Source organism: Spea bombifrons, chromosome 8 (assembly GCF_027358695.1).
Source record: "Spea bombifrons isolate aSpeBom1 chromosome 8, aSpeBom1.2.pri, whole genome shotgun sequence".
In the NCBI taxonomy this organism is placed as follows: Eukaryota; Metazoa; Chordata; class Amphibia; order Anura; family Pelobatidae; genus Spea; species Spea bombifrons.
This window is the reverse complement of record NC_071094.1, coordinates 36,110,946-36,120,508: the sequence shown is the minus strand read 5'-3', so window position 1 is coordinate 36,120,508 and position 9,563 is coordinate 36,110,946. Positions and strand designations below refer to the sequence as shown.

Below are 9,563 nucleotides of genomic sequence, written 5' to 3'. Positions count from 1 at the left end.
GGCAGCGTTTTAAACTTCGCCGCCCCCCCCCCCCCCGGCGTCGGCGGGGGGGGCAGCGTTTTAAACTTCGCCCCAGGCGGCGTTAAGTCTTCGGCCGGCCCTGCCCACAGGGCCCCGATCACAACATCATTGCGTTTGTCTGGCATTACATGAGGAGAGAGAAGTAAGTGGGTCACCTAAATCCACAAAGAACAACTTACCTGCCGGGTGTGGTGCTGTACCTAGAAGAATCGATGCTGTTTTGTAGGCAACAAGTGGTCATACTAAATATTGATCTGATTTTGCCTTTTCTTCTGTTCACTCACTTTGCATTTTCTTAAATGATTAAAATATCAATATGTCTATTTTTGAAAGCATTCTTACCTTACAGCATTTTTCACACCTGCCTACAACCTTTTAATTTATGAATGTAATAGAAAATAGGCAAATGAAGGTGTGCATCATCTTTTAAGATGATGGGTTTTTTAGTAAAATCATGACACTTAACACCACTTTTGTTGCCACTCTGATATGTTGTGTACTTTCACCTACATACAATCTACATGTATGTACAAACACATACACTATATGGACAGAAGTATCGGGACACCTGACTATTACAGGTCTGGCTTGCAGCGTCCATTCCAGTTCATTCCAAAAGTGTTTGATGTGGTTGAGGTCAGTGCTTTGTGGGGCCGATCAAGTTCTTCCACCCCAAACATATCCAACCATGTCTTTATGGACCTTGCTTTGTGCTCTGGGGTACAGTCATACTGGAATAGAAAAGGGCCTTCCCCAAACTGTTCCCACAAAGTTGGAAGTAGAGCATCGTCCAAAACGTCTTGTACTCAGCAAACCAAGACATGGTGGACAATGCAATGCTTCCAACTTAGTTTGAACAGTTTGGGGAAGACTCTTCTCTATTCCAGCGTGACTGTGCCCCGCAAAACAACTCATTTGGTTTAGGTTATTGCTGTCAAAGGAGGGTCAACTAGTAATTAAATCCAAGAGTTCGCATACTTTTTCCATTCTGCGAATGTTCACATGGTGTGTTCAATAATGGCGTGAAATTATATAATTGTGTTTAATAATGAAGCATGTTTATTGTTGTGACTTAGCTGAAGATCAGACCAAATGTTATGAACATATATACAGAAATCCAGGTAATTCCAAAGGGTTCACATACTTTTTTCCTGCAATTGTATTTGCAGGGGTCACAGTAGTGGGCTGCTTGGGGACTGTTCAGGACAGCCAGTGATCAGGACTGTCAGAACCACGGATTAAAGATCTATCATGACCATTCACAACAGCTGCTTATGGACATGGAAGTTGACGGTGTTATGTATTGCTTTTTATTCTCCAGGTATTTGCCTGGACATACAAGATTTGCCTCAAATATGGCTTTTAATTAAGAGAACACTCCAGCCATCATATACAATTTAAAACATATGTTAGCTGACTGGCCCCTTTGCCTTGTTGTCTTTACAAATGGATGAAGGATTCTACAGGACCCAACAGCGAATTTCCATGAAGTAGATGTGCTCGACCAAACACATCTCCTGCCGTTTGATGGTGTCTGCCAATATAGGATTCAATACCATTAGGATCCTATTAAATACATACCCCGTGCCTCTGTGAGTGTCAGTAATCTGGGGACAGAAATTTAAATATTCAGTTTTTTAATATTACACGGCTGAACGATATGTGGTATGTTGGTGGATACGTACTTCTGTTGATTTATGGTTATTGTGGATAAAAAATAAATTAATGTGCTCGGCTGAACTCAGATTCATAGAATGTTGTGTCTCAAGTATCTTCCTATAAGTAAAATTAACGTATCACAAACACAGATTTGTAATACATAACTTATAGTCTGTATATTTAAATGTCTAATTGTGATCTACAGATCAGTCACGAGTCTTGTCTGCATGAGAGCTTTGATTCTCATGAAAGAGATTCACTTTCTAGCCCCTCAGGAAATGCCATGTATATTCTCCCAACGCTATCAATCTATTCCCGTTCTGTTCAAGGTGAAACTTCACACAGGGTTTAATGAGAGGGGAAGGAGTAACAATAGGACGTGTTCTATGAGAGGAAACCTGACTCCAAGGGTGAAAATCATTTTAAACTGCTTTGTTTATGCTGAAATATTCCTCAGAATACAAACAAACGATTCAGGGTTATCACGGAGGGATAGATACAGTATATTGGTGGAAGGACTGAATGCATAGGTTAGCAATTCTTATTTATTGATGGCTCATAGGTATTCATACCGTGAAGATTTCTACTGATGGGATTAAGAATAATTTGTGTGTATATTGTGTGTAACATGTTTAGTAGAGTACCATGAACCTCGTATAAAATATATATAAAATATATACACAAACCAAGTGAAAGAGCAGTGGTTCTGCTTCTAAAAACATCCTTTAAATACTATTTTGGGTTTAGTCCCCTTTTAAGAATCAACGGAAAAAGGAGTTTTGTGATTTTTTTTTTTATTTACGCCATTTATTTTGTTGAATAAGTATCATTGGGGAAAGCATCTCTTAAAGCAATTCTTTATTATTGATATACTTTATTAAGGTACAATGATACAGTTTAGGAAAGATGACATCCATACATGAAATAGCATACGATAGTACCTTCTTATGAGTCCTGATCCCCGCCGGTTGCATATTAATATTAACCCTCAGCCCAAGTTATGTTATTATATGGTAGATTTTTTTTTTATATTTGATTACATAATGTGTATCAAGAAATAATGCCATGTAATTTAGCAACTGGACAAAAGATTTAATAGGATGTTTTTTAATATAATGCATTTTTTATATTTACTCCAAAGCATGGTTTTATACTAAGAGTTTCCATATTCACTGTAGACTGGTATGCATAATATTTGTCACGAAATAAGCACTAGTATAGGATTTTAAGTATATCACACTTTGTAACAAGGGACCCGATCTTGTTGGTCATACAGATATATTGTGGGAGGAAAAAAGTACCCCGGGGTTGTAATTCACCAATTTAATCAATTGATGACTTTGCAAAAAAAAAGATGGAAAAATATGCATAAAATAGTTTTCATGTTTGCTGTTCAATGAACCTGAAAAAAAAAAAAAAAAAAAAAAAGTTTACATTTATGGAGACAGTAACCATAGATTAGTGTATGAAATAGTCATAAAGATTATACATTTGCTAAGCCCCGCCCACATTCAGTCTGGCTCCACCCATATCATGTCCTGGTCCTGCCTACAACCCCACCCACTCATTGCATTTCCAGTACTTGTTTAAAGTTGGGACAACCGGCAAGACATAGACAGACCCATATAAATTGTTGGCACTAGTTTATAAATAAAAGATAATAATAATAATAATATTGCTATTATTATTATTAAGAATAATTGTAATTATAATTACGGGCCAATCAGAGTAGCAATCTGAACTCAAATGTCCTAGTACCATTTTTTTGGAATATAAGATTCCTTTATACAACACAACCGGATTTTAAATATTGTGAAATAATGTATCTGTAGTATTTGGAATATCCAGTTTATATGATTAATAGATCACATTTGCCAAGACATGATATATAAATATATAAGCCAAGGTGTTCTCAGTGCTCCTGTATCCAAACCTTCACGGAGCAACTATTTTTAAATGAAAGCATCTGATAAATTATAGATTCTGATTATATTTATTAATGCTCCAGTGCTTTTGCTTGGCCTTTTCGGGACATATATCCGCAATAACAAGGACTTTTACACGCATGGCTACTTCCCAAGTGCTGGTTATGTGTTTTTTAAATTATATATATCCTTCACATCTAGTTTTTAATGCATGGCCAGAGGTGATGCATTTTAACCTTTTGAGTACCCAAGGGCCACTGATGTATCTAAGAAGCAGGGGGCTTTATGATGGAAGGTTTATTGGTCATCACTAACAGAGACCTATCCATTTCTTCCTCTTTTTCTTTCACACACTTCTGATGACACAGGGGGGACTTGATTATCAAGGCAATCCTCTATGGTGGATTACAGAGAACTTCAGTTGCACAGATCTCCTGCATGTAGTACTGAATCATGATGATGACATCATACCCCAGCACACTTCTACAGGCAGCTAGAACACGGCAGATGAATACTGTCTACTCCCTACTGCTAAAATCAATCATGGCACAATAAAGAAGTCTGGAAACGAAATAGTATGAAGCAACAGGGGCTTATGTGATACTCACCTAGAACAGTTTCTCATAGCAGCTCTCACAGTGGACCACATCCCGATGAATAAATAAGCTATCAATCAAATCTCCCATCGGCTTGTTACAAATGCCACACTACAAAGGGGTAAAAATATATACAAGAGAATTAAAGGACACTGTATGTAAGCAGATATTTCAGCTTTCATTACAAAATATACTCCTTATTAACATCATAATGCAGGTACGCTGAGCGCATTGATTACCTTAAAGCAGTATTCGTGACAGTAGATGTTAAGGTGTTCTAGGATGATCTTTGCACAATCTTTGATTTCACGGCCACAGTAATTGCAGGGTCCCTCGTCAGATCTAAAATGTGAATGAAACCAGCGTTAATATGAATTTCTTATTGTAGTTCTTGCTACTGTATCTAAGAATGCAGTTAACCTAAAATAACCACAAAACAGATGCATTAATGTGAAAACCACACAAGGTATTCTTCAGAAGGACATTAAATTACCTTTTGGATGGACTGCTGTACATGTAGCTGGCACTGCTGTATGATAACCTGTCGGAGTCATCCAAAAAGTCAGGTTGGCCACTATAAGAGAAAAATGCATTAATCGTACCCGTGTATGGAAACTTCTTACCTCTTCCTTTGAGTAGAGCGGCTCTGCCCACTCCTCTCAACCCACTGTGTTTTGCTGACAATCTGGTTGTTCCACCCACCCCTTGACCCCTAGACATACTTAAATAAATACTTAAGCTGACCCTAAGCATCTATGAATACGAACTTTTAAAAGCTATCACCAAAATTGTATTGTTCTGTCTCATTAATGCTATACTCTTACACATCAGGATGATGTAGGAATAAATAAGCTATTGATCTTTTGGGACGCAAGAGAGTTGGAACTGTATGCTGTGGATATGAGTGCCATTCAAGAAAAATGTTGATGAGTGTTATATTCCAAAATCATTCCCTGTTTTATCGTGATCATTGACATATTCCAGTCTTGTGTGTGGTGGCAGCTTCTATGCTACATTATCATAGGCAAATCTCCCTATTGAGCGATCAGGCTTTCTACCATTCTGGGCCTGTATCGGAGATCTCTATTATAACCATCGCATTCACTTGATGGAGGTCTGTGCTTAGATGGCACAGATCTCGGTAGTATAGTTCCTAATGCCCAATGCAACTAGAGCACCGGGATATGGCATAATGCCCCCGTGATCAGCATAATGGACAGGTATCATGAAGAAGATCTTCTCAAGGTAGGTCCTTGGCCAGACATCAATACATCACTACCAGGTCAAGGAAAGAGCACCAACTATACGTCTAACATCATTGTGATGAATCTTTTTTGCATACAATCTCCTTTATTGGCCTATATAATGTAAAAAAGCATCATCATAAACAATATACACATGAATTACATTTTAAGTATCTCTTACCCAGCGTATGTTGGAGATTTTAGACTTTCACTTGAGTTAACATATTCCTTTACAAAAAGAATTCCTTTGTTGCTAAGAAAACATAAAAGAAAAATAAAAACAATGAGCCAACTTTACATTGTTTGATTGCAAATAAATGCAAATAAAATGTTGGTGATTTTTTACAAAAACATTGTTTACTTAAACAATTATAGGCAAATGGACTAGGATGTGAAATTTAAACTTAATCTGGTGGTGTTCTTGTCAGACAAACTTGAGATCAATGCTGAAAAGATGTATCTACTATTCAAGTAAGAAAAAATTCTCCGCTAAGTGCCCTCTCGGTGTACGGTAATCATATGTTCATGTGCAATGCCTCTTCTGTCCTCTAGGTGGCACACATGTTATATAGAACTCCCAAAGTGGATATCCCTACTTGAATACAGCTAACTCAATTAAGTGTAAAAGATAAATATTTTACTTGAAACATTACCAAGCACTGCTGTTCCTACGTTTGTGGTGCTTCCAGACTTGCCATTTTTATAAAATAATTTATAATGTTTAATTATTTATCATTTAAACCCCCAATACGTAACCAATCCTTACCTGGATGACTGAGGGTCGGGCTCGCTGAGATCCTCCTTTGAACGGTTTTCATAGCGCGTTTCAACAGTGGTAGTAATTTTTTCTCTTGAACTGGAGACAGTCCTAAGGCCAAACACAACCTCTGCTTTAGAAAAGGTGAACAAGCCACTAGATCTTTCTTAGAGGTAAACCTCATCTTGAGAGAATTTAATCAACTACAACCAGCAACTTAAAAATATTCAGTGAAAAGTCAACGGGGAGGAATAACGAAGCAGATTCTGCGTAAAGGAGGTTAAGGGACCTTTTCTCTTTATTATATACCGTTATTTTAATACAAAGCTACATACGTTTTATGTAGTTTTACTCAATTACCGTACAATTATTAGTAAAAATAAGCGTATAATAAGAGCACAAGTGTTATTTAGTTGAGAAAATGTATAGACGTTTACCTTGTTGATCTGGACTCTTTATCCTCTTTATACTCGGTGTATGTCGGGTCTGTGGAGCGACTTGTAGTAACAGTGGTACGTGAGCTGCCCCTTTAAAACGGAAGAACATGCTGTAAATGTCAGTTTCTGCTCTGTATAGACTGCCCGTCCAAAAAACTGCTGGTTCCATTACAGAGAGACAACTCAACCCTTCCTACGGGTGAAACACTACAGCGAAGGCTCTTTCAGCAATGGACTAGACTCAGGGGTAGGCAACCTTCGGCACTCCAGATGTTGTGAACTACATTCCTTTTGTTGCTTTGCCAGCATTATGACTGTAGAAGCATTATGGGAGATGTAGTCCACAACACCTGGAGTGCCGAAGGTTGCCTACTCCTGGTAGAAATTTAAAAAGGCCCTGGCACTTTAAGGCCAGCGACGTGTGTGCGACTCCATACCCAGCTGGTGGTACTAACGGAAAGCGTGACGCCCCATCTGGCGCCAGCCCACTGTAGATTTGTCATTTAGCCATTCGCGGCCTGGACCCTTCTTAATGCATAATCCAGTCATTAACATTAAAAGTTTCTTCTCGCTTATCAGCAATTATAAACACATCGGTGCAGGCGAAATAGACTCTAATTAGCGTTTTATGTAAATATATCAGTGGCCTTGTCCTTTATAGTGTTTGCATTATAGCATTACTAAATTCAAATTATATTCAGATCTATTGTTAAACTGCCTATTAGGTAATTAGTCATAACAGGTAATTAGGTAATTATAGCAACAGAATAATTGCATCATACTTCCTACGCACAAGGAAGTCCATTCGATGCATTCGATCCAGAATGCAGTAGAAATGTGTATATATATATATATATATATTTATATGTGTGTGTGTATGTGTGTGATCAGATTTTATAATTCAGAGCCAAATGACCTAGTGCTACACGGCGCTGTCTTTATGGTGTGCAAAAATACCTTGTCCTTGTCACATTATTTACAAATGAGCAATAAACCAAGGCTAGTACTTTTACCCAAATTCCTAAATTGATATGTCAGATAAGAATGTGCCAGAACAACCGGTTTTGATGGCTGATAGCCAGCACCTCCTTTCTTCTGGCCACACCAGTCCAAAGTATGTTGGGAATGTTGAAGACCCACTAAATAACATGAAGCTAACTCAAACCCAAACCACTCCATTTATTACAAGAGAAGAGAATCACCCCAGGAATTTGTCCTGGAGCCAAATAACTCCCATCTCACACCGGAGTATGTAGGGCAGGTAGGCCACTTCTTGGGTGTACTGTCATTTTTCTAGAACATAAGCATGTTTAAATCTACAATTAGACGTGGAGAGGTTGAAGCTACATATGGAAGGGCTTAAGCGGTTGAGTATCAGATGCAAGAATTATTCCATCCCAATGCATGTTTGTATGTAATCATGAACTGATTTAACCCTTATTTAAATAAAATGGAGAATCATAAAAAATAATGTGAGCTTGAAACAAGCTGAAGATCCACAACAGGAACCACAGGTGTGCATCGTTTTGACCCATACGGATCTCAAGGCCGGTTGGGACTTAAACCTTTTGAGCTCAGATTTCCAAGATCTCATCTGAATAGGAAATGTGGCACTTTTATTGGTTTTGCTACTGATCGATCTACAAGGTCATTTAAGGAGACACTAGAAGTCTACACTAGGAGGAAAATCATCAAGGAAAGGTGGTTTACACAATGTTATAGCTACATATAGCTTTAATAGTCTTTCCACAGATGTATATGTGTATATATCCGACGTACAAGATTCAGAGGACAATTATAGAGGACAAATATATATATATATATATATATATATATATATATATATATATATATATATATATATACACCGGTATATATGAAATATGTAAGAAAACACCAACAGCTTTGGCTAGCAGGTTGCCTTACCTTGGAGGGCTTGATTCCAGCATGTTTTCCTCGAGAATTTCGGGCACTCGGTATCTTGTTTCTGTAACTGTAGTAGTTGAAGTATTTTCTCTCACTCTGGGTGAAGGCCTGAAAGGGTAGTTTAATATAATAAATAATATAAGACACAGTATTTGCAGTGCAATTAATATAGACAGTGCAGTTAACATTGAAGACTTCTGTATCTCCGGCTTGGCTTAACATTAGGTTGGAACCGCTCTCGATCAATGACATCATAGTAATAATTACAGAAGTACGGTGCAAAGTAAATTCAGAAAGGGACGTTTTTGAACTTTTCTTTGGACTCTTTAACATTGATCAAAGCACATTGAAGCCTTGGAATAAATGTTTAATTAAAAGCATACTTTATGGATGAAATACAGTGCACCACCATGGAGGGTTCCTTAGAGAACATTTAACAATCTCGGGTCTATACCTCGGAGAGCTGCTCCTTTCAGAGTTTGGCTCCGGAGATGCTCTTGAACTTTCGTAGCGTGCGCCGCTGGTGGTGGTAGTAAGACTTCTATTTCCTGAATCTGTGACTGGTCTGAAAGTAAGCAACATATAATTATGCCTCGAAAAATGGGATATGGAATTAGACATTTTTTACGCACAGGTACTACCTGAGCAAATCTAAGTACAGCTTTAATACAGAATGCCTAGAACAATTACATAACATGTAGCACATATATGACGTGGCCAATTAGGGCATGTAGATCTGTAAGTATTCTATTTGTAGGCATATGCAAGTTGTCCAACTAGTCCATGTAGAGATTATTATTATTGTTTAGAGCTCGTGTTGCCTTGGGTGAGATGACCCCGGTCAGGGAACTGCCATTATTTCCCTTCTGTAGATGCCTACGGGGTATTATGTGAACAATATGCAGCCAAAGATGGCCCTGTCTGTCTCCTATCGGTGGAATAAAAAAATTCATAGTCCAGGACTGGTGTGATTTTTTTTTAACATAAATACACAAAAA

At 37.9% G+C, this 9,563-nt stretch overlaps 1 protein-coding gene across 2 annotated transcripts in view; it reads right to left on the bottom strand.

Moving 5' to 3' along the window:
- Nucleotides 1-2,521: 2,521 nt before the first annotated feature.
- Nucleotides 2,522-9,563, bottom strand: part of ZNF185 (zinc finger protein 185 with LIM domain) — a 34,973-nt gene continuing 27,931 nt past the window's right edge. For both annotated transcript variants that reach the window (XM_053473416.1, XM_053473417.1), the window contains exons 26-34: nt 9,020-9,130; nt 8,566-8,673; nt 6,640-6,729; nt 6,212-6,313; nt 5,627-5,698; nt 4,695-4,775; nt 4,441-4,543; nt 4,214-4,312; nt 2,522-3,082 (exon numbers count right to left, since the gene is read on the bottom strand). In XM_053473416.1, the coding sequence (XP_053329391.1) occupies nt 4,214-4,312; nt 4,441-4,543; nt 4,695-4,775; nt 5,627-5,698; nt 6,212-6,313; nt 6,640-6,729; nt 8,566-8,673; nt 9,020-9,130 (766 nt within the window). In that variant the 3' untranslated portion in view covers nt 2,522-3,082. The remainder of the gene's footprint in view (nt 3,083-4,213; nt 4,313-4,440; nt 4,544-4,694; nt 4,776-5,626; nt 5,699-6,211; nt 6,314-6,639; nt 6,730-8,565; nt 8,674-9,019; nt 9,131-9,563) is intronic.